The sequence below is a fragment of the Vigna radiata genome, chromosome 8 (genome assembly GCF_000741045.1).
Source record: "Vigna radiata var. radiata cultivar VC1973A chromosome 8, Vradiata_ver6, whole genome shotgun sequence".
In the NCBI taxonomy this organism is placed as follows: Eukaryota; Viridiplantae; Streptophyta; class Magnoliopsida; order Fabales; family Fabaceae; genus Vigna; species Vigna radiata.
Window position 1 is genome coordinate 4,470,649 of NC_028358.1, and position 26,367 is coordinate 4,497,015.

Consider the following 26,367-nt stretch of genomic DNA (forward strand, 5'->3'; position numbering starts at 1 on the left):
TACTCTTTAATCTATTAAAACTATATTACTACTAAAACATTAATAATATATAAATATTTACATAAAGTTCTTAATATGTAAATATATTAATAATAATGCATATTTTATTTGCACATATAACAACAAATATATACATACAAATAATACCCAAAAATATACATAATTATTAATCCAAAAATATTTAACCATACATATATCAAGTTCAAGGGTTAATTGCCTTTTACCAAGCCTGCAAATTTTCCCAGAGGGGAAAGATGAAGGGAGACACGTAGGGTTGAAAAAATAACAATATTGTAACAGGTCGTGAATTGACCCAAAACTGAAACGTAGAAACAGGGTTTCCTCTTTATATTAAAGAGATGAAGAAAAGCAAAAGGATTTTTCAAAATCCTGAAACTTGAGAGAAAGAAAAAACGAAGATCCTCTTGATCCAGTTTCAATTTTATTTTTGCTTTTAAATATAAAAGCTCTGATTAAGATTACAAAAATTGTAATCAAATTTACGTTAATTTGGGAATTTTGTTTGGATTAAAAGCATCAAAATAATAAAGTCCATAAACCAAAAATCCAAATCGATGAAAACATGCAAGGCAGAGGAATGAACAGGTTCTGATACCAAATGATAAAAAAATAAATAGACCAAATGATAAAAATAGAGCAGAGTAAAATTGATCTAAACATGTTATATAAACATTATAGTAACACATTCAGATCAAGAACAACGAAAGCAAAGATGAAGAATAAGGTGCATACCTCCTGCCATTGCAATTTTGTAATCTCAACAGAAACAATTTTGTTTTCTAAACCTTAACTCACTTAAACTCGATAGTGTGTTTTTTCTGAATAGATGAGTAGGCTTAGTGATCAAAACTGAGAGTAACCCATTCCCTATATATAGAGTCTGGCCATCACAGATTCAAAATAATGGGTTGGGCTTTACCTTTAAACAATATAATAACTGCTCCATAACCTCTGTGCAGTGAAAAAGGATAAAAATATTGGCTTAATGGACCACTTTATGTTCCTTAAAAATAGAAACTTAAAATTCTATAATATTTATTCTATAATTAAAATAATTCTAACATTCTCCCACTTGGTCCATTAATCCAATTATTAACCACAATAAGTGACAGAATATATATGAGTCATGGCGATAGGTCCTCTGATAGTGAATGTTATCTTCCATGTACCACAATATATATTTCTATCAACATTAGCTCTCAACTTAATGCATAAACCATATATTTATGCTAGATCAAAACTAAATGATATCTTCTCAAAATAAATGTGCACAAAAACATATGAGAAGAACATCAAACTGAATAAGAGTTTCATTGAAAAATACCAAATGTACTGATAATGAAATTACATCATGGAACCAAGTCCCGTTTGTACTACATGATCCTTAAAATTCTTTAGTGGCATGCCTTTAGTTAAGGATCAACAATCACAATTCAGTGCTTATGTATTTAATGACCACTTTCTTTTCCTTAACACGTTCTCTGATGGCTAAGTATTTGATGTCAATGTGCTTACTTCGACATCCACTTTTATTGTTTTCAGCCATAAACATCGCAATAGAGTTGTCACAGTACAACCTTAATGGCCTAGAAATAGAGTCCACAACTCTAAGCCCATAAATGAAACTCTTCAACCATACACCATGCGAGATAGTCTCAAAACAAGATACGAATTACCTTCTTGAAGATATCTAATTACCTTCTTTGCAGCTTTCCAGTGGTCAACACCTGGATTACTCTGATATTTTCCCAAAAATTCCAACAACATATGTAATGTCAGGTCTAGTGCAAACCTGTGCATACATAAGGCTTCCAATAGCTGAAGCATATGGAATATTCTTCATGTGTTCCCGCTCAAAATCATTTTTCGGACATTTATTCAAATTGAGTTTATCACCCTTCATGATGGGAGCTACAATTGGTGAACAATTCTTCATGTTAAACCTCTCTAAAACTTTGTTGATATAGGTCTCTTGAGACAAACCCAAAATGCCTCGAGATCTTTCCCTATGGATCTTAATGCTAATGACATAAGATGTCTCTCCCATATCCTTCATGTAAAAGTTCTTTGAGAGAAATTGTTTCACTTCATATAGCAAACCCTTATCGTTGGTTACAAGCAAAATATCATCCACGTATAAAACAAGGAAACAAATCTTGCTCCCACTGACCTTTTGGTATATACATTGATCCACGATATTTTCTTCAAAACCGAATGAAGTAATAACATCATGAAATTTTAGATACCATTGATGGAGGCTTGTTTTAATCCATAGATGGATTTATTAAGCTTGCAAACTAAATGCTCATTGTCTTTAGAAGAGAATCCTTCAGGTTGTTTCATGTAAACCTCTTCTTCCAAATGACCATTAAGGAATGTTGTTTTCCACATTCATTTGATGTTACTCAAAATCAAAATGAGCCACTAATGCCATAGGTTTGATTCTTTAGAACTCATGGCTTGTGAAAACGTTTCAGGATCATTTGCAACTCCAATATTGTAGTAAACTTCTTGCAAATACACTATATAATCACTAGGAATTGCTGGCCCTTTAACTCTAGTAGATCTTCTTAATGTTGCCTCATCATTTTTTCTTGAGGAACTTGTTGCTCAGACAACTGTTCAGTAGGTTGTTCAACTTGTTCCTTATTAGCAACTTGATTTGTAAGGTCATTTTCAGCATGTTGTGAAGCTTCAATTATTGCTTGTCTAACACCCATTTGTGTTTGAGGGGTGTGAACGACAACCAATCTATCACTTGAGCTCGAGGGTTGAGCTTCATAGTGATCCCTTCCCTTCCCAATGTTTGGAAATTGATCACTCCCACTAACCAAGTCATTCTCAAGAAATTTTGCATTTCTTGACTCCACAATCCTAGTGTTATGCGATGGACAATAGCATCTATATCCCTTAGACTTTTCAGCTTATCCAATTAAATACCCACTAATAGTCCTTGGGTCTAGTTTCTTCTCTTGTGGATTATAAATTCTCACTTCAGACGGACATCCCCAAATGCGTATATGTCGCAAACTTGGTTTCCAACCTTTGAATAACTCAAACGGTGTCTTTAAGACGACCTTGGTTGGGACTCAGTTTAATATATACACAACTGTCTTTAGTGCTTCAGTCCACAAGAATTGAGGAAGTTTTGAATTACTCCTCATACTTCTCACCATGTTCATTCATCGTGTATCTACCATAATACTCTTCACCTCTATCTGATCTCACAATCTTGATTTGCTTTCCGCATTGTATCTCAACTTCAGCCTTAAAATTTTAAAGGCATGCAAAGCTTCATCCTAGAACAAAGTAAGTAGAGATACATATAACGTAAGTAGTCATCTATAAAGGTGATGAAGTATTTCGGACTACTGGCGTCCATATCCGGACAACAAATATCTGTATGAATAATTTCTAGTAAACTTGAACTCCTCTTAGCACCTCTTTTAGACTTGTTAGTTTGCTTACCCTTTATGCAATCCACTTAAGTCTCAAAATTAGTAAAATCCAAAGTACTAAGTACTCCTTCATTGACTAATTGCTTAATTCTCTCAATGGAGACGTGTCACAATCTACGGTGCCATAAAACAGAAGAAATCTCATTCATAACACATCTTTTTAACCCGGTAGTAACGTGCATAGAATCATAAACAATATTGTTTTGCAAAATAATGGAATAAAGGCCATCACATAATTTACCAAAACTAACAACTTTAGATTTATTTATTAAGGTAAAACCAAAATCTGTAAAATTAAATGAAAAATTCAAAGGTATAAGTTGTGAAACAGAAATCAAATTCTTAGAAAAACAAGGAACATAAAATGTCTTTTCCAAATTCAAAACAAAACCACTACTTAATACTAAACTGCACGTTCCAATGGCCTCCACATGTGAACTCATCTTACTCCCTGAGTAGATATATTGCTCACTTCCCACTGGCCTCCTTAGGTTTGCATACCCTGTAAGGTATTAGAAACCTTTCTTATGAAGCCAATTCTTAAATTTCAAGCAGTCTTTCTTCATGTGTCCTTTCTTTTTACAAAAGAAACAATTGGGCTCATTCTTAATAACTGGCTTAGTAGGAATCTTTCCCTTCACATTAACTTGGTTCTTCTTATTCTCAAAAGAAGTAGTCAAGTTCACCCTCTCCCCTTCTTCTATTAATAGCCTTTCTACTTCTTGAACACACATGGTCAATAATTCATTAATAGACCATTTATCTTTATGTGTGTTGTAAGAGATTTTGAAGGGGGCATAATGGTGAGGCAAAGTGCACAAAATATAGTGTACCAGGAAAGAATCAAACATGGTAACTTCCAAAGCTTTCAGTTGAGCCACAATGTCCCTAATACGCATGATATGATCATGCACTCCCTTAATTCTAATGAGCTTTAAGGATGAAAACTGCATTATAAGGGTGTTGGCAAGAGATTTATCGAATGTAGTAAATTGCTCATCAATAGCCCTTGGTAAATCTTTGACATTCTCATACTGGTCAACTGAACCTCGGATCCCAGCAGAAATATTAGTTTTTATGAACGTAACAGAGAGACGATTTGACCTCTCCCATTTTTCATAAAGATCAATGTCAACTTGAGTGCTGGTCTCATTAATACCTGGTGGTTCTAGTTTTCTAATAGCATAGTCAATGTCCATCCAGCCTAAATGAAGAAGAACTCTTTCTTTCCAAACCTTATAATTATCTCCTTTCAACTTGGGAATACCACACTTGATATCAGAAAAATTCACAGATTGAGAAACTACAAATTCAAAATTACATGCTTAATGTATAATTTGAGACTAAAATAAATGTCATGTTTTACCAATGCAAAACATGTCTTTACCAATAAGTTTATTAACATAAAACTTGTCTGTGGGCTAAAGTCTTACTCAATTAAACTCATTATCTTAATGATAAAATTATCAAATTATATGTCATGTTTCACCAATGCAAAGCATTTCTTTACCAATGAGTATATTAACATAAAACTTGTCTTTGGGCTAAAGTCTTACTCAATTAAACTCATTATCTTAATGATAAAATTATCAAATTATATGTCATGTTCCACCAATGCAAACATGTCTTTACCAATGAGTTTATTAACATAAAACTTGCCTGTGGGCTAAAGTCTTACTCAATTAGACTCATTCTTTTAATGATAAAACTATCAAATTATGTTCCTATTCTTAATTCCTGTGGGAAAATTAAGAAATATAATTTAATATTTTATCCTAATTAATCATATAAATATGAAAAAAATTCCTGTGGATAGATTTTATCATATTAAATAATTATTTACAACTAATGTTTCTCATGTAGCAAAACTTTATATACAATTTTAATTGATTAAAGATGTTGTGGCTACTCTTTAATCTATTAAAACTATATTACAACTAAAACAATAATAATATATAAATATTTACATAAAGTTCTTAATATGTAAATATATTAATAATAATGCATATTTATTTGCACATATAACAACAAATATATACATACAAATAATATCCAAAAATATACATAATTATTAATCCAAAAATATTTAAACATACGTATATCAAGTTCAAGGATTAATTGCCTTTTACCAAGTCTGCAAATTTTCCTAGAGGGGAAAGATGAAGGGAGACACGCAGGGTTGAAAAAATAACAATACTGTAACAGGTCATGACTTGACCCAAAAATGAAACGTAGAAACAGAGTTTCCTCTTTATATTAAAGAGATGAAGAAAAGCAAAAGGATTTTTCAAAATCCTGAAATGTAAGAGAAAGAAAAAACGAAGATCCTCTTGATACAATTTCAATTTTATTTTTGCTTTTAAATATAAAAGCTCTGATTAAAAGCATCAAAATAATAAAGTCCATAAACCAAAAATCCAAATCGACGAAAACATGCAAGGCAGAGGAATGATACCAAATGATAAAAAAAATAGACCAAATGATAAAAATAGAGCAGAGTAAAATTGATCTAAACATGTTATATAAACATTATAGTAACACATTCAGATCAAGAACAGCGGAAGCAAAGACGAAGAATAAGGTGCGTACCTCTTGACATTGCAATTTTGTAATCCCAACAGAGACAATTTTGTTTTCTAAACCTTAACTCACTCAAACTCGATGATATGTTTTTTCTGAATAAAGGAGTGGCTTAGTGAATCAAAACTGTTGTGAGTAACACATTCCCTATCTATAAAGTCTGACCATTACAGATTCAAAATAATGGACTGTACTTTACCTTTAAACAATATAATAAATGTTTCATAATTTCTATGTAGTTAAAAAAGATAAAAATATTAACTTAATATTTATGTTCCTTAAAAATAAAAACTTAAAATACTATAATATTTATTCTATAATTAAAATAATTCTAACAAAAGAATCTACTGATTCTCCATCAATCAAGTATCCTTTATTACTCCTATATTATTCGTCAGTTTTTCTTTTATCAATAATATCAAATTTGAATATTTTTCTTCTATCTTTAAAGTAAAATGGTAATAACGAGAACCTTATTAAAACATGTACAAAAGTTTTATAGATAAATCACTGGATTCCAATTTCTTGTAGTATTAATTTTTTGGAATCTTACAACATTTTCTCAATATCAATACCTCTTTTGAAAAATGTTTCTTAAACGTGCAAAAATAATACTTAAGGTTCTCGAAAATACAGTTGCTGATTTTTTTTCTAGTCTTCCGATGGAGGATTTGTGCAAACCCTTTAATCGATGTATTTTTCGGAAGTTCGGAAGAACACTTGTACATTGACACGCTTAGTATGATACGCCGAGGTGGAAATTGTCACCTGGTACATTAACACGCCCAGGTGACAATTCATTTAACATCGTACTTTTCAATTTTTTTTTTTCAAAGTTATCTTTTCACTTTAAATAAATATTAAAATTAAAAACCCTTAATAAATATTAAAAAAAGTGGGATTCACCTGTAGAAAGAAATATGCATGTGAAAGTATTGTTTTTGTTTTCGGAAAACACGAGCTTCGTAATTATCTCACTTAGTTTCTATTTTTTATTAGCAAAATATTGTTGCTTAGAGTAATTTACAGTTTTTGATAAATATTTTCTTTAATAACTTTTAGCCTTTTTGAGAAGCTACTCGAAGTAACCTTTTTAAGACGCTAACTTCTGTTTTTTTAAACAATCTCTTTATACCTTTCTATTTTATCTTAGATATGTATTAATTTTATATATTTTATTTTATCTTATCCGTATTAATTTTAAAAGTATGTATTGATTTTAAAAGTAAGGTAATTTATATATTTATTTGATTTATAAAAAATATACTAATGACAAAAAAAAAACAAAAACATTAATATTTAAAAATAAAAATTGAAACTAATTTAAAATAGTATACTTTTTAACCGAAACCATTTAGCAATGCTATTTTTATATTGTATTAATCAATGAATACAAAGTTTTTGGTTTACTTATTCATTTTACATTTAAATAAATTGCAAGCAAAACCTACATGGTTAGTCACAAACTCCCGTGAACCTCTTAGACATACCCCATAAACAATCTCGAACTTTTTTACAATTTAATATTAAAATTAAAATTCTTACGATTTAGTTTAAAAATATAAACTTTATAAATTAATATATCCTAATCTTAACATTTTTCAGAGAATTAAAAGTGCAAGTCTTTTCAAAGGTTAAGAAAATTTATACATTGTTTTGAGAAATTTATGTTACATGATTAGTGAGAAGAAAATGTTGGAAATACCTAAGTCCATCTTCAACACTAACATACCTCCAATCGACAACCCTCAGAATCCCCACACCAACTTCTTCCACCCTCACTCCATTTCCATCCTTTTCTTCACACATCCCCACCTTCAAATCCCCCACCAACGCACTCGCCACCGCGCCGGAGCAGCACCCCGGCGCCGGCATCTCCTCCCAGAACCACCCCTCTCCACCACCCACCAGTCTCACCTTCCCCTCGCGCTCCACTGCCGTGAAAACCCCTCCCCACCCTTTCAGCACCACGTTCCACGTCACCCTCACCTCCTCCTCCCCCTCCTTCAAAACGACGCCGCCGTCACACCCTACCCCAAAGCGAAACATTCCCGCCGCCTCCATGCGCAATTTCTCACCGGCTCTCACACCGGAAGCCACAACACCGTCGCGGGTGGAGACGGAGACGGCAAAGACAAGGTCCTCGAGCGAGAGACTCGGCTTTGGGGGCCTCTGGCTGCGGCGTGCAGCAGCCGCGTGGCCCATCAAGAAAAGGCGACGGTAGGCGACGGCGGAGGAAAGGGTGGCCAGAGAGGGAAATTGGGTAGTCAAGAGAGGCTTCCAAACGTGATCGGATGACATGGAAGAGAACCATGACTTTGACACGCAAGAAGCTATGGTTAGGGTTTTGGGGTCAAGGTAGGTGGCTACGAGAATGAGAGCTTCCCATGGTGGTGGTGACATTCTCGTACTGTAGCAAAACTTTGTTTCCGTTAAGGTTCGCTTCGGAGTTACAGTGAGATGAAGATGATAATTATTTATGTCGTTTTGAGGTTTCTGGGCATCGTGCTTAAATTGTTTGGAAAACGAGGTGGTGGAGGAGACACGTGGAGTAAGGTAGTTGTTTGCATGGCTATGAAGTGCCACGTAAGATTGGATGGTGAAAGGTGAAGCCTGCCTTTGTTATGGCACGTGCTAGGTTTTTTTAGAACATTCTTGCCGCATTTCTTCTTTTTTCGGTGTGAAATTGAATTCAAGAAGCACTTTATAAAGAAACTAATAAATTTTACTTTATATTTAAATGCGTTCAAATGTTATTTTTAATTAATATTTTATTTATTAGGATTTAGTGAATGATTAATTTGAGACATAAATATGTAATAATATTTTCACTTAATTTAAAATTGAAGTGCTTCTCCCCCTTTGAGTGAGTGAAAGTCACGGAATATGGGAGTGACGAGTGATTCTTTTTGTTGTATTATGGGAGTGCAGTTAATAATTATGGGGTGTAGAAAGCTGAGATAACTTTTTATCTAAAAAGTCCCATTTGTTTTAAGGGACTAAGACTTCAAAGCCCAATAGTAAATAATTTCAGAATTCTAATATGATTTCAACCAGGAGTAAAATTAGATTATCAGGTTTTATGGGGTGAAAGAATAGAAAAAAAACGGAGGTGCAGGAAGAAACAGCCCTCAGCATCACCGCACTTCTTATCTTACCAATACTCTTTCTCAAAAATTATTCTTGTATTGTTATTTGAACAATTATGAGATGTAACTTTGTAAGATTTCATACACTCTCTACCTTATTAACAAGTTACGTAAATAAATGTGTTTTATAAAAGTAATGTCACATCTTTTACTCCTATGATGATGAAATTTTTTCTCAAAACTTGGTAAGTAACTGTAGTGAAGATGAATTTAATAAAAGTTCATTCATTATTTTTATCACATCTATATCATTAGTTTCATGTAGACATGAGATGTTGAGAAAAATTTTCCCATGTTTTTTTACCTTATACTTGTTGGAAAATAAAGGTCTAGGTTCAACGTATCAAGGTTCAATGTGAAAAATCTCTCATTTAATGTTGATTGCTATCACATTTAATGTTGATTGCTAATTTGTTGTGATTAGATTAGATTTGTTACTGTTATTGTTCGTTCCTAATTATATGTTCCGATTTGTAACAACTTTTAAAGTTAAGGGAGAACCATGTATTATAAAATAGTGCAATACATTGAATAAAATAAGAGATGATTTTATCCCAAAATATATTTCTTCATGGTATCAGAGCGGTAATCGTATCCTGAACCATGCCCTCATCCGGTCAATCATCCTTCACCACCACTGGCGAGAACTCATCCTCAACCGGATCCTCCCTTAGCCAAATCGCAATGGATTCCTTCACTCCGCAAATTACAAACCATAAACTCTCTTGTCACAATTATCTTTCGTGGTCACAATCCGTTCGTATGGTCATTCGCGGAAAAGGAAAAGATGACTTTCTTACCAGTGAATCCGTTCAAGCCAACACTGTCATGCACGAAAATAGTGAGCATAAAGCCCTCCTCACCTCCACCGACAACCTTTCATGGATTGTTGATTCTGGCGCATCAGATCATATGACTGGTAACTCGTCTCTATTCTCTACATTGAATTCGTGTAATTCGAGTGCCACTGTGACAATTGTCGATGGAAGCAAGTCACCGATAAAGGGAGTTGGAACTGTTAAACTTTCTGAAAAACTCACATTGAATCAAGTTTTTTACATTCATGATCTTAAGTGCAACCTCTTATCAGTGTCAAAATTAAATAAGGATTTGAAATGCTTAACAATATTTGAAAGCAATTTGTGTCTGTTTCAGGAGCGGGAGTCAGGAACGACGATTGGATGTGCTAAACTCATAAATGGGCTCTACCATTTTTCTGCAAATAAACCAAGTCATCATCCTCATCCACGAGAGTCCATATCACCGTCTTATCCTTGCTGTTTTTCTTCAAATTAAATTGGTGATGTTATGCTTCTTCATTACCGATTAGGTCACCCTAATTTTGGGTATCTCAAACACTTGTTTCCAAATTTGTTCATTAATAAAAAGGTGAATGATTTTTTCTGTGAAGTGTGTCAGTTGAAAAACATACTCGTGCATCTTATATTCCATTACCTTATGTTGCATCAAAACTTTTTTCAAAAATTCACTGTGACATTTGGGGAGCCTCCGAAGTCTCTTCAATCAATGGAGCTCGGTGGTTCCTCATTCTTGTTGACGATCATACACGTCTATGTTGGGTTTATCTTATGAAAACAAAATCTGAAACCATATCAATAATCAAGCAGTTTCACTCAATGGTTATTACTCAATTTCAAACTCGAATAACCAATTTTCACTCGGATAATGCAAAAGAATTTTTCAACAAAGACCTTAGCAATTTCTTCTCATGTAATGGAATTATACATACGAGTTCATGTGTTTACACACCTCAACAAAACGGTATTACAGAACGTAAATTGCGTCATTTGTTACAAGTAGCCCGGTCAATCATGTTCACCTCTCATGTTCCTAAGTTTTATTGGGGTGATGCTATTCTCACCTCGGCTTATTTAATCAACCGAATGCCTTCAAGAGTCCTTAAGTTCAAAACACCATGTCAGAAACTCCAAGAGTTATTTTCAGCTTACCGGTTAGTTTCCCGAATCTCTCCAAAAATCTTTGGGTGTTCCTCTTTTGTCCACTTATATAATCAGGGAAAACTTGATCCAAAGTCAATTAAATGCATATTTGTGGGATATTCACCAACTCAAAAGGGTTACAAATGTTACTCTCCCTCACACAAAAAATATTTCATCACCATGGATGTTACATTCAATGAACAAGAATCCTTTTATCCACAAGCTCTTGGCTTTAGGGGGAGAAACAAAATCATGTTGAACCCTCAATCTTGTCCTCAGTTTTCCCAACACCCATACCCTTGCCAACAACCGAACCATCTCAAATTTCACGTCAGTTTGACGCTGCCAGTCCAACCACCACGAGTCCGTCAATTCCAATTATCCCAAACACGAGTCAGTCGAGTGTCCCAAACACGAGTCAATCGAGTGTCCCAAACACGATTCCATGTCCAACAGAAGAAGATAGAGCTCAATCACATATTCAATCTAAGTTCTTGGCTTCTGACACTGAGCAACATGAAGAGCAACCAGGTACTATTAATTCATCTCAAGTTCCTATGTTTAATGATACTAATGTGGATCTCCTAATTCCACTAAGAAAACAATCTCGATCATGCGGCCCTTATCGGATGGAGAACTACATATATTATGGAAATTTGTCAGATAGCCACCATGCATTTGTATCCTCTCTTGATGCAATCCAAATTCCACAATCCATTGAAGAAGCTCTTAGCGTCACTGAATGGAAGCAAGCCGTACAGGTTGAGATGAAGGCTCTGGAAAAGAACAACACATGGGAGTTAACAACTCTTCCTCNAGGTAAGAAAGTTGTGGGTTGTCGATGGTTGTTTACGATAAAGCATAATGCAGACGGAACTGTGGATAGATTAAAAGCAAGATTGGTGGCAAAGGGGTACACTCAATCCTATGGTCTATACTATAGTGAGACATTTGCCCCCGTAGCAAAACTTAATACGATTCGTATCATACTCTCTCTTGCAGCAAATTTAGATTGGCCATTACATCAATTTGATGTGAAAAATGTCTTCCTCAACGGTGATTTGGAAGAAGAAGTATTCATGTGTATTCCTCCCGGGTTTACTACTCAACAAAATCAAGGCAAAGTGTGTAGACTCAGAAAGTCATTGTCCGGGCTGAAGCAATCTCCTAGGGCATGGTTTGACAAGTTCACTAAAGTCTTAAAACAAAACCACTACAGTCAAAGTCTAGCCGACCACACATTGTTTACTAAACACTTATCATCTAGGAACTGCACCATCCTGAGTGTGTATGTAGACGACATTGTAATCACGGGAGATGATGTCGAGGACATAGTTCGGCTTAAGACTCTTCTTGCTACAGAATTTGAGATTAAAGATCTCGGTCAACTACGATACTTCTTGGGAATGGAAGTTGCTCGCTCTAAGCAAGGTATTTCGGTATCTCAGAGGAAATATACAATGGATCTACTCAAGGAGACAGGTATGATCAATTGCAAACCTATTGATACCCCTATGGACCCCAATCATAAACTGTATAGCCGAACAACGGAAGTCGGAGTTGATCGAACACGTTATCAAAAGCTTGTTGGAAAGCTCATATATTTGGCTCACACTAGACCTGACATTGGGTTTGCTGTAAGTATGGTGAGTCGTTTCATGAACAACCCATCTGAGACTCACATGGAGGCTGTTATGCGAATTATGAGGTATTTGAAATCAGCCCCGGGCTTGGGTTTGTTATTTAGAAAGTCTGACAGTCGGGGAGTTGAAGTGTTCACCGATGCTGATTGGGCTGGTTCTCCAATTGATAGGAAATCAACCTCAGGTATGTGCACCTTTGTCTAGGGAAACCTTGTCACTTGGAGAAGCAAGAAGCAAACCGTCGTTGCTCGAAGTAGTGCAGAAGCAGAACTCCGATCTCTTGCGAATGATGTATGTGAGGGATTATGGATTCATAGATTGTTGGGTGATATGAAGATATCAATTAGTGGACAGATTAAGATAAATTGTGACAATCAATCTACACTGAGCATCGCCAAAGATCCAGTACAACATGATCGTATCAAACATATCGAGATAGACAAACACTTCATCAATGATCACATTGAGAGCAAGCAGATTTCGCTAAATTTTGTGCCTTCAAAACACCAAGTTGCTGATGTGCTTACCAAGCCACTTTCACGCGTGAACTTCATTGATATGACAAACAAGCTTAATCTAGTTAACATCTGTGATCAAGCTTAAGGGGGAGTGTTGGAAAATAAAGGTCTAGGTTCAACGTATCAAGGTTCAACGTGAAAATCTCTCATTTAATGTCGATTGCTATCACATTTAATGTTGATTACTAATTTGTTGTGATTAGATTAGATTTGTTACTGTTATTGTTCGTTGCTAATTATATGCTCCGATTTGTAACAACTCTTAAAGTTAAGGGAGAACCATGTATTATAAAATAGTGCAATACATTGAATAAAATAAGAGATGATCTTATCCCAAAATATATTTCTTCAATACTTAAGGGAGTTACAAAATTATTTGTATATGTTCTAAGTAGTTCTCATAGTTCTTAAGACAAATTTCTCTCTACAAAGACAAACGGGTGATACATCATCAATCATAGATTATCTACCACCACTAGAAACGATATTAGGGTTTTGCTTTTGCCACCCACTACATGTGGAAGACAAATATGAATAGGTCACCTTCAAATTTGTCTTAGTTCAAGAACAACGAACACCCTCGAAGAAGAAGCACAATAAAAAACATCTACATTTCTTTTTTTTAGGGATTGAAATTAGGGACTCATAATTATACTTTATATGAAGTTTTTCCAACTTTTTTATTTCAAAACAACTCAAATACATGTAACTAACACAATACGTAAGTCATGTCATTTAAAAACCAACATCAGTATGTCATGTGAATGTAACAATAATGTTGTTGGGTCAATTTAACAGTAAGGATTTAATTGAAATAATTTTAATAAAAATAAGAACTCAATTGAGATAAAAAAAAATTTATTTGAAATTCTCATATCAAACAGAGACCTTGCAAATAATTAAACCATTTAATAAAAACTCATTATTTTTGTCTATTTTTTTTATCACATCTTAATATATCATTCATATATATTTTTTTTTATCACATCTTAATATATCATTCATATATTTTACCATCTTGGTTTCATATAGACTTGAGGTGTTGAGAAAACATTTTTCAAAGAATAATAATATGGTGAACACATCACCGTTCATTTGACATATATTATAAATATAAAAATAGTTATAAAATATGAATTTTTATTTTTATAAAAAAATGAAAAATAATATTAAATGAATTAATGTAACAAATTTGTATTTAAAAATATCATTACTTTTTTTTTTTCGAAATTAACGATTTGAGGATATGCCTTGCAATGTGATATCTTCCTACTACAAATGCTTTCAAACAAATTTTGATGTGGTGGAGTGAGAATTTTGATATATATACATTATTAGCCAAAGCATCCAAATTTAAGTAAAAACCCTAAAAAAAATTGACACATACAAACAAATGGTTCTTCACGAGACCAATCGAACACAACAAATTGAATACTTCTCTTTGTGTGGTTGAGACATCTCACTCTCTCTCTTCGACTTGTCCTATGTGGGAATTTTGTATGCCAAAACTAAGAACATCAAATCTCATTATGAGTTCGTTAATTAAGTTTGTTTAAGGTTATTTTGAGAAAGAAAAGTGTTTTTATGAATAATTAGGGAGTAAGAAAGAAAAAGAAGAATAATGCATGAAAGGGTTCACGGGTATTCAAGTGATTAGAAACTTGTTTCTTTGTAAAAATAAGACAAGATAAAGCAATGCTGAGATCGTATTGTATGCTGTTTTTTTCTCTTCTATCGCTTTCTATATGCACATGTCACAATCTATCATTCACATGCATCCATCAAATTCTTTAATCTTTCTTTCAATTTTCTACTTTCATATACTAAAATCTCCTCACTTAAACTTTCTATATTATGATTGAAAATTCCCTAACTTAAAAGATCTAATTTTTACTTTACAAAATCAGCATCTATTCTATATTATACTTCAATTTAGATTTTTAGTTAAAAATGTAATATTTCATATTTTCCAATCTTAAAGTTGTGATTTTTTATTCTATATTTTAAAGGTGTCTATAACCCTTCATTTGGAACAAATAATAAAGAATAAAAGATTATATATGAGTTCCAAAAGTTCTTATGTCACATAAATATTCCCTAATGATTCGATGCTATATAATTTCCAAAGTTTCTCTTTCAACCACCAACATATCCATTCTTCTAATTCGATTTCCACATTCATGGGAACAGTAACATACTGTTATAGAAAGGTTGAAAAAGTTTTTAATATATTTTATTTTTTCTCTAGAGAATTCAAAATATCAGTACTAATTCCTTTTGATAAAAATAAGTAAATTTTCAGAGTATTTTTTATATTAAATAATATTATCAGAATGTACTTGTTAACCTCAGTGAATGCTTATATTTATTCTTACTTTGTGAATGAGTTATTTACCATATCTAATTAACAATTTTGACTATCTTATATTTGGTACTTAGTTAGTTCCATTCAAATTTTAGAACTAAAAAAAGATTCTATAATAAAAAAGAAACCAAATTTAAAATTGAATAATTACAATTTTTAAATTTGGTTTCTTTTTATTAACAATTTATATTATAAATTTTAATTTTTAAAATTAATTAAAGGTTCAAATATTAGTTTTTGGTCTAAAGTTGAAAACGAATATATTTAGTTAAAAGCATTTTGATAAAATTAGCAAACACTTATTGATGGAAAACATCAATAGCATATCTGATAAATAAAAGTCGCATATATATAATTATAATGTTAGAAATTTCAAACTTAGTATTTTTCTTTAATTATATAAATATATTGGATGTAAATAAAAAAGGAAATTAAGAAATAATATTAATTCAATATGAAAATGAAATAAAAACATAAGTAAATGAAAGACAGATATTAAAGAAAAATAAATAAGTTATGACTTTTATTTTCCAATATATATATTTTTTCTTGTTTTTATTTCTTTACAAAATTATAGTTGTCAAAACATCAAATATTGCGGCCAATTACATTAAAATAATTAGAGACCGATATTAGAGGTTTAACCTTTATCCTCGTGTAGATTAAAATTAACAATCCAATTAAAATATAAATAAAATCATTATAAATTATTAAAATTATTCTTTTATTCAAACACACCAACCTACATTAGGAACAAAGTCTGTTAGTGTAAATCAGGCAATAAACTTAAGAAAACAACCCTCCTTTATAGAAATTAGAACTAGATTGATAAAAGTGAAGTGCCTGCAAAATTATTTAATATCACTTATATACTAAAATATTCATATTTTACACATTATTTAAATCTATGCTAAGTATTTTCTTTTTTGTTTATATTTTAATAATTTATTTTATGTTAATATTGATAATAGGTAGTATTATAATTCTTCAATTTGAGAAAGATATATATTAATATCTTTTATTTAAACTTAATACATATTAACAATTGTTACTATATTAAAATATGAATTTTAATTCTAATCCAATACAAAATTCATTTATAAAATAAAGTTTGTAGTTAGTTATATATTTTGAAGCCTGTATATTCATTTATAAAATAAAGTTTTTTTACCATAATGGTGCAGATTTTCATTTTTATTACGAGAAGCAGCAGATGAAAAAATATTACACGATATGGATAAGTGTTGAATACGTGAAGAAAATGAGAAACAATAAACTATGGTGTTTGGGACCACTATCATTTACAAACATCACTTACTGTACTAAAACTCTCATTATTATTTCTAAAAATATTCACATATTAACCACTTTTACTACAAATTAGATGAAAATTAGGTACAATTGAACACAACATTCTAATAATATTAACTGCTGTGAGAGTAAAGAATGATAGTTAGGAGTATAGACAAATTCAGCGTGATTGAGAAGGATAACGTGTTGTGATAAGAAACATGAGGTGTGAGAAGTGGCAATTTAATATGAGAAAAAGTCTTTTTAACAATTTTTTTTATAACGTATACATGACAGTGACTGTTTGTGATTGGTTCGTTTAAAATAATTTTTTTTAGAATAAATTCAAACATATCAATGAAATGGTAACAGGTATCTTGTTGTCAAAAAGTTGTTAAAAAAAAATTGTTAAAATATCATTTAATATGCTATGTTGTAGAATCTGAACCATTTCAAGTAAAAATAATGGACAAAGTTTTAGAAGGTGAGTTTTTAAGCCTAATTCAACCTCACAAAATCGGCTTGTAAGACGAGGTTTTGTAAGGTTTGCACCTCAGTTATATATTATAAATTGACCTTATCTCTAGTCGATGTAGGACTTTTAACACACCCTTTTCACGTCGAAGTATAAACATTTCATGCGTGATAGTAGAAATTGGGTAGTCCAATAGTGGTCCGACAATGCATAAAAACAGAAATGCCCACTTAAAACTCGTTAGAATAGACTTTAACCATAACTCTAATACCATGTTAAAAAAAAGAAAGAATGAAATACAATAAGAAATACAATATTTCAATTTTTTCTTCTTTTGTAACACAAAGTCTCACCCAATTATTTCTATATAAGTACTCAACTCTACTCTACTCGGAAACCATTCTTCACATAACACAACTTCCCTCTGTGTCTCGCAGTTAGTCATCAATATGCCTACAAACCTAACCATCCTTCTCTTTTGCCTGCTTCCAATGCTTCTTCTTTTCATGGACACTCATGTAAGATAACATCTTCAATGTTTATGCATTCTTATGTTTCTGTAGCATATACTAACGTTGTCACCTTCAGGCTAAGAATGTTATTGCTCCTACCACCCAGTCTCCAGCACCAGCACCAGCACATCAGTCTAAGAAGGTAACAAAACAACCATGTTTTTTTTTTTTTTTTTTTTTTTCACTGTCATGTGCTGATTTTGTCTTTGTTTTCAGCATGGGAGTACTGAAGGCAGTCTTCAACCACAAGGTATGAATGAATGATGGATGTATATATATAATAAAGAAAATGAATGATGAAAAAACATTAATTACAGATTGTGGTCCTCGTTGTGCGGAGAGATGTTCAAAGACACAGTACAAGAAACCATGTTTGTTCTTCTGCCAGAAGTGTTGTGCCAAGTGTTTGTGTGTTCCTCCTGGAACCTATGGCAACAAGGAGGTATGCCCCTGCTACAACAACTGGAAGACCAAAAGGGGAGGACCCAAATGCCCTTGAATCTTCAAACTCTCACAATCTTACATTTCTTTCCATCTATCTTAAAACCAAGTCATCTGTATACACAGCCTATGTATTTCAATCCATATTGCAAATGGACCTTCAAATCATATAAGAAATACCAAAATACTCGTAAAACATGCAACTTCATTTACACTTGTAACACCTTCGAATCATGGATCTCATAAGAGAGAACGATGAATAAAGTTTTCAAAGTCATACGTTTAAGAACATAATTTTAAGAAAGATGGATTATAAGAAAACCAGGAATAAAATATTTATTTTTCTATTTATGATCTTATAAAATATATTTAATTAAAATATTAGTTTTTATAAAGCTTTTATTTTTTTTTTCTACAACTTATAAAATCAAATTCTTACCATATTTTTTTATAGCTCAAAATTTTTGGATATAATTTTAAAGGAAAAATAAATTCTAATGATTATCTAAATACTCACCACATGAACGAATTCAATTACTTTTTTCGGGAAAAATCGCCTTAACTTTAATTAATTTTTATGTGTTGAAGGACTAACATTAATTTTAAAAAAATAGTTAAAAATTGAGTAAAATTAACTAAAATTAAGTATTTTTTTTTTCAAAAAAAAAAGTCACTAAGTTTTACTATTCATTGTAGTGGTCCGAGATTACAAATAACTTTACCCAAAATTATATTAAGATTTTATATCATTATATAATTTATATAATTCATACCAATGAGCAATTAATATTTTCACCACTACTAGATATCCAAAATTGAAAAAAGTACTTAAGAATTATAAATATGTAAAATTAATCTATGATAATATATTTAATTATTTGCTAAACATACTTTTTCGTCCTTTATTTTTTTAGAAAATTCAATCAGACCTATAATTTTATTTTGCTATTAAGTCTTTTAGTTTTTAAAAATCATCCAATTTGATTCATTGTAGTTATTTCATTTTTATCTTTTCGGTTATTTTTTTCCATTTTTTTATAAGAAAATATTTATGTGTTAGATTATTGTAGTGTTGAATGAGAGTGTATAGTGTCTATAGTATCATGTTATTGTCCGTGTTACATGAAAGGGTTTTGTATTCAATTTAGAAAACTTAATTTTGAGTTATTTTTTAAAACTAAAAGATTTAATCAAACCAAATAAAAATTAAGTCTAAATGAATTTTTCCATTGAAAACGAAAGCAAACTTTTAACCTTATTTATTTTCAATAATATACTATTTTTTCTATTTATTTAATAATATAATTGTCGTAGTTTATTTCTAATAACGTACTTTTTGTTATTTTTCATATTTTTTAATTTAGTTTACTTTTACTGATTCTTTTATTCTTGGTTTAATACATTATTTGGTCTTTTCTTTTGGGGGTTTGGTTCAAAATGATCCGACTTTTGTAAAAGGTTCACTAAGGTCCCATATTTGATTAAAAATTGTTCAATATCGTGTTTTGGCAGACGACGTTAAAATCATAAGGGTGTAGATGCCAGCGTGGCAAAAAATTACTGACCTGTTTAAAACGATGCTTAGATGGCTCTGTGAAGTCATTTAAATGTGTAAATATTTAAAATAAAAATAAAATGACATAAAATAGGTTAAAGTAAAAAACCCTTATACTTATCTGATTACGTCTTATACTTATCTGATTACGTCATTTCTGGGTTTTTTGCTGTTGATGGAAGTCCCACATCGACTAGAGATAATGCCAAATTATAATATATAAGTGAAGTGAAAACCTCACCTTAAAGGCCGGTTTTGGGGGTTGAGTTAGGCTAAAATCCACTTTTTTAATATGGTATTAGAGTCATGATTAGAGTCTATCATAGCGAGTTCTTAGTGGGCATTTCTGTTTCCACCCGTTGTCGGCTGACCCACCCAATTTCTACTATCACGCACGAGATGTCTATGTGTGTTGGAAGTCCCAGATCGACTAGAGATAACGTCAAATTATAATATATATATATATATATATATATATATATATATATAAAAGTGAGATGCAAACCTCACCTTAAAAGCCGGTGGGTAAGGGTTTTTTACTTTAACCTATTTTATGTCATTTTATTTTTATCTTAAATATTTACACATTTAAATTACTTCACAGAGTCACGTAAGCATCGTTTTAAACAACTCAGTAATGTTTTGCCACACTACTGAACTTTTTCCAAAGGGACGCTCATCTTGAACCAAACCTCTAAAAGAAGGGACCAAATGTATTAAACTTTATTCTTTTATATGTCAATTATTTATGTTTTTTCTATTTAACTTACTTTCATCTATATAATGACTTCTTTATTCCTTAATTTATTCCTTCTTTTCTGCAATTATATACTATTCTAGTTCTCATGTTTGTTTTGGTTAAATTCTTTTTAGTATCATATCAAACACATTCAAGTATTTAAAATTCATTTATATTTTTTATTGTTTTTTTATTTTTGCATTATATTATAAAACTTTTCAAAAATATCACTTTTTTTTTCATAATTTAAACTAAAAAAATAGATCAAGGAGAAAAATTAAGTAACTAAACTTAATCCACCAAATTTGGATAGGAAGAAGTTATGTATAATTTCTTTTTATTGTATGCATATTTTTATCAATAATTCTATAATATTTGTTTAGATTGTTTATAAATTATTGTTAAGACAATGTATAATATACTTTTAACGAGTTAGTTTATTATTGAAACTATATCAAGATATAAAAACAATTTTAGATTAATTTGTGATTGAACTTTGATACATGAAATATAACGACCAGTATATCACTAAATAAATAAAATTATTACTTGAAATATATAAGATGAAATACTTTTTTTTCTCTAATTAAAATGAGAAATTTAATTAGACTCTTAATTTTTATTTGGTTAAACCAAATTTTTTATTTTTTAATGAATAATACCGATACTTCAATTTCCATACAAGTTTTGTCTCCCCTTCCTGAATTTGGTTCTCGCCTGTCACTGTTTGAAGTAGGATGAGTTACAAAATTTTTATTTTTTTTAATGTGAATTGAGTATGGCTTACTTAATTTATAATTAAATGGATTTGAACCGAGTTCATCAGTAATCCATCAACATATTTTATTAAGGATAATGATACTTTGACACGCAGAATGTGACAAATTTTTGACACCGCCACGTGTCACATTCTGGGTAGTTCACATGTTTTAAAAAATAAAATGACAGAACATGGATTGAATGTGTAGTGACAGACATGATATCAATGTGCAAATAAGTGGGTAATTTAGGTTAATTTTTAGCACGAGAAGGTATCAATGTAAAATAATTTCTTATTTTAATTATATGAATACATAATTTGATATTTTTTAAACACTATAATATTGTTCACCAATAAACAGTATAAATGTTAAATATTTGTTTGTCATTAATACTTAATTTTTAATTATTATTTTTATAATAAGATTTAAAAAATTATGTAAACAATTTGATTTTCATTATTATAAAAGAAATAGATTCAATCAATCTATTTTTATTGTAATATAATAAATATATAAAGTAAATTATAAAACTAAAATATTCATAAGTAAATCAACTAATCATTTTACTAACCTGTGGTGACACATCAGGTTACAAAATTTCTGATTCACAAAAAAAAAAATCCTTGTTTAACCCAATTTATGGTAAGTCAATCTATATTGAGTTAATTCACTTTTATATAACCTCTTTTTTTTCTTGGGTTTATCTTTTAAAGAGAATAAGAAAATATTATAAAACATATACCTCTTAGAATCTATTAAACTTATCTGATGAATATTTTTAGGTTGGTTTATAAATTTAAAATCTCATATTAAATGATATTAATATTTAATGAGAGATATTTTATACTAGTTTTTTTTTTTATATTTTATTTGTTGAATATGGTTAACATATATATTCATGGATGATATGATTGTTCTATGTTCCTATTGAAGTTATATTATTATATTGTTAGTTAAAATATTTTTTTAATATATAAATTTCCATTACTACTAGAATATTTTGTATTTTAGATGAAGATTTTTTTAAAAAAAAATTTACAAAAAAACGTGTTTTGCATAATTTTTCTGTAAAACGTTGTTGGTAAGTAATTCTTCTGTGGATAATTAATTACCATATAATTTAAAAATTTGTAGAAAAGCTTTTACAAAATTTTCTATGAAAAACATCTGCAACAAATTTTCTTGCAAAAAAAAAAATAGCAACAAATTTTCTTGCAAAAAAAAAAAATCGCAACAATTTTTCTTGAAAAAAATTAATTTGAAAAATAGTCGGTACTTTTTCCTGGTAATTTAAATTTCGCGTGTATATATATGTTAAAAAATGGTTTCATTCATTTATTTTTTATGTGATGTTTGTATTGTGAATTAATGATTATTCTATGTAAATAAATAAATATAAAAAAGTTAAATATTTTTTATATTTTAATTCTTATTACATAAATATTTGTATTTATATCTATTTTGTAAAGGGTTAGGTAAATGAAAATTAAACTAATTTTAAAGAAATTAAACTCATTTGAAAAAAAAAATAGATTGATACACTCGAATTATAAATTATAACTTCTGCCAGGAAAAATGTTAATTAACCTTTATAACATTTACTTTTGAAAATGTAAAATTCTTTCGTATTAATATTCCATGAAAATGAAACTATTTTGCTATTGTAAATTTTGGTACTTATCACATCTCATGTTTTACTTTTATTATATCACCTTTTATCTATAATGAATTTAATAAAAAGGCATAAAAAATATGGAAAAAAACTATTTGCTGTCTCCTAACAAAATAAAACGGAAAACAAAATTCAATGTAAACCACTTCAAATTAAGTTTAACTTTCACACCGTCCATTTGAAAAACAAAACAATAAAGTTACACAAGATATGATAAATTCAATTTAAGATTAAATTAGATAAGATAAATTTAATTTATCAATTGAAGTATATATATATAGTTTATTAAAAATATCTATAACTAAGCATTTAAACTAATTTTCTCTTTGGTATAAAGAAAAGAAACAGAGACAGTAAAAGATAAAATAAGAAGTAATAAATAATTGGATAGAAAATAATAAATTTATTTTATTTATTGTTAGTTTTAATTGCTTAGATTATTATATTTATTAAAATAAAAATAGTCCAATAATTAAATAAGGTATTGATTGTAAGGACTTGAAAAAAAAAAAAAAAAAGGTCAAGGGCTGTGGGGTTTTAAGTGAGGCAGCCAGGCCCATAGAAACTAAAGACAGCATAGTCTTAGGGAGACACTTTTGCTAAGTTTGTTCATTTTAGTTAAAACTCTCTTTCTCTAAAAGCTGAGTTCTTTAGATGTTATGCCTTCTCTCTAACCTTGCTCCATCTTTTCTCTATCCTTTCTCAAATTTTCACTGTTACTTTTTCAAAAAAGTGGTGCCCCTACGTTCTCGGAGTCGAGGGCTTCCAATCCATCCAATAAGTTTCACGTCTCTTCGCTGATAAGGTAATTTTCCCATTCTCCGCACCCTAGGGTTTTACTCATGCAAAGGTTCTACCTTGCAAGTAGCGTTCTTTTTATTTTCCTTATCTTATCAAGCTCCAAAGACTATGCTCTACAACAATTTGGTGGCTTATAGGTACTGTCGAAATTACCTCTCTGTGCGAAGGTACTGTTAAGGCGTTTTCTAGGAATTTTGTTGTGAAAACCAAAAGGTAAGGGAAACTAATTATTTTCCTTTGAATGAAATGCTTGAATCTGTTTGATAAATGTATGTATGTTATACACTAAACTGTTGTACTGCTTTGGACTGTATTTTTGGATTTTAAGTTGATTGGACAACATGAACTTAAATGTTCAATTGGTGAAATTGGAATATGGTATTTATGAATGTGACTGGTGTAAGAACATGCAGGAGAAATATATTTTTAGAAAGGGTAGAAACTCATGAAAATAGGTAGAAAAATATGGAAGAAAAAAGTAATGGGTGTTATGTTTTTCGTTGGATGCAAAGAGGAATGTTTTAACTCCTTTTGGGATTGGAGTTTTAGAAAAAGAAAGATGAAATCTGAATGTTGCAATGGTGAAATTGAAATGAAGAAAAGCTATTGAAATAACAATTTAATATGAAAAGAGAATGGAGAGTGACGTTTTCTTTCATGCAGAGGAAATGTTTTACATAATGGGTAGGATGAGAGAGAAAAGTAAAGGCTTAGTCTTTTAGTGGAATGAAGGGTGTGGGCTCATGTTGGGTGGAGAAAATAGGAAAGAGAAAGTTCAGTTTAGGATTTTTTTAATTTGAAATGGGAAGTTTCGTTTTGATTTTGGTTTTAGAATTTAAAGAAAATTGATGAGAGAGTATGGGTGGGTAGTATGAGATGTTAGGGGTTTTAGTTATAAAGAAGAGAGAAAATTAGAGCCGTCAAAATGGGTCACAATCTGCGGGTCAACCCAGCCCGTCATCGGTTCGGGCTGGGTTGGGTTTGAAAAATACAACCCACTTATATGCGGGTCAGATTTCAACCCGGCTCATTTAGACCCTGCTCATACGGGTTGAACTCCTAGTGAGCCGGGTTAGCCCACTAATCCACCTACCTAATTTTATTTTTTTAATTTATTATTTTATTTATGAAATCCTAAAAAATAAAATACTTTCCTCACTCACTGTGTATACCAAAAAAGTAACATCTGCTCTAACAAATCACTCTCACGGTACTTGCTCTCATTTGACGGTGCTCTCACCCTCACTTCACTGAAATTCTTCAAGGAGCAGGTAAAACACCCTTCCTGTTTTCCTCTCTTTTCTCCACATTTTTGTTTTCTCACTTCTCTTTTTGAAGACATGGAATGATTTTTTTCATGTTTTGACATGTTTGTATCAGATTTTGTTCATTTTATTTAAACAATTTGAGTATACATTATTTGAACAAGCTCTTTTCGATATCTTTGAATTTGGAAAATTATGTTACAGATTAAACTATTAATTTTTTGTTGATGTTATTGAGTATTGGTTCTCTTTTTTTTACTAATATTTTTTTTATTGATCGTAAGAATTGTTCTGATATGGAAAATCTTTGTTAGTGAATTTGGAGACAACAAGAACAAGGGTCAAGGGTTACAACAATTGATGTGATCAACTACATTCAGGTTGGTTTGACATTCAGGATGATTCAAGAGAGCAGAATATTTGGATTTATCTATTCAAGATTCTAATATCGTAAATGGATAAGGAGCAAAAAATGATGAATATAAGAAACTTATTTGTATGTTTTTTGTGTTTGTTTTTGGATGACATTTGGATTATATTGTACTTTTATTATTATTTTGAATTGTCTTTAACATAATTTGTTCGGAGTGAAATTTGTTTAAATTTAAATTACAGAAAGTTTGTATTTTTTTTATTTAAAAAAAATATAATTAAATGGGCTAGTGAGCCAACCCGTTTACCCACCAACCCGTTTACCCACCAATCCGTGGTGGGTCGGGCCGGGTTCAAGTTTTTCTGACTCGCTAATAAATGAGTCAGGTTGAGTTGGCTCACTAAGTGATCAACCCGTGATGGGTCGGGGCGGGTTGAGCCATATTACCCATTTTGGCAACTCTAGAGAAAATATAATGTGAGTTATGGGGAAGTTTCTACGTGAAAAGTAGAAGGGAGGAAGGCCTTATTAGTTGTTGGGCAGAGGGAGATAGGTTTTATAGTTTTTTGTAGTTTCATTTAAAAAAGATGAGTATAAGTATATATATATATATATATATATATATATATATATATATATATATATATATATATATAAAAGAAAATTAGATGCGTAAATTTATATATTAAATTAATATAATATAGATTTTTATATTATGCAAGGTGTGGATTCCGTGATTATTTTTTTAGTTTTCTGTGCTATATACATATTTACATATATATGGGTAT

At 30.7% G+C, this 26,367-nt stretch overlaps 2 protein-coding genes across 3 annotated transcripts; one reads left to right on the plus strand and one right to left on the minus strand.

Annotated features, from left to right (window-relative positions):
- Window positions 1-7,656: 7,656 nt before the first annotated feature.
- On the minus strand, window positions 7,657-8,681 carry LOC106770100 (probable F-box protein At5g04010; the record flags this gene model as incomplete). The annotated part of the gene is made up of 1 exon (XM_022784567.1): window positions 7,657-8,681. A coding segment is annotated over one exon (957 nt), but the record flags the coding sequence as incomplete, so codon positions are not given.
- Window positions 8,682-17,873: 9,192 nt separating this feature from the next.
- LOC106771576 (protein GAST1-like) lies at window positions 17,874-18,733 on the plus strand. Of its 2 annotated transcripts, XM_014657567.2 has the most exons (4): window positions 17,874-17,978; window positions 18,049-18,114; window positions 18,189-18,222; window positions 18,290-18,569. In XM_014657567.2, exons 1-4 carry the CDS (start codon window positions 17,910-17,912, stop codon window positions 18,469-18,471), a joined length of 351 nt encoding a protein of 116 aa, XP_014513053.1. In that variant the 5' UTR covers window positions 17,874-17,909; the 3' UTR covers window positions 18,472-18,569. The 2 variants fall into 2 exon arrangements, with proteins under 2 accessions (XP_014513053.1, XP_022640737.1); XM_022785016.1 differs by lacking the exon at window positions 17,874-17,978 and having other exon boundaries at window positions 18,055-18,114; window positions 18,290-18,733.
- Window positions 18,734-26,367: the final 7,634 nt, after the last annotated feature.

Bases quoted from the DNA above. Each gene is read 5' to 3' on its own strand.
- LOC106771576 (XM_022785016.1), top strand. From the start codon at position 18,056: ATGTTATTGCTCCTACCACCCAGTCTCCAGCACCAGCACCAGCACATC. The intron at 18,115-18,188 runs GTAACAAAACAA...CTTTGTTTTCAG, and splicing joins CAGCACATCAGTCTAAGAAG to CATGGGAGTACTGAAGGCAG. The intron at 18,223-18,289 runs GTATGAATGAAT...CATTAATTACAG, and splicing joins AGGCAGTCTTCAACCACAAG to ATTGTGGTCCTCGTTGTGCG.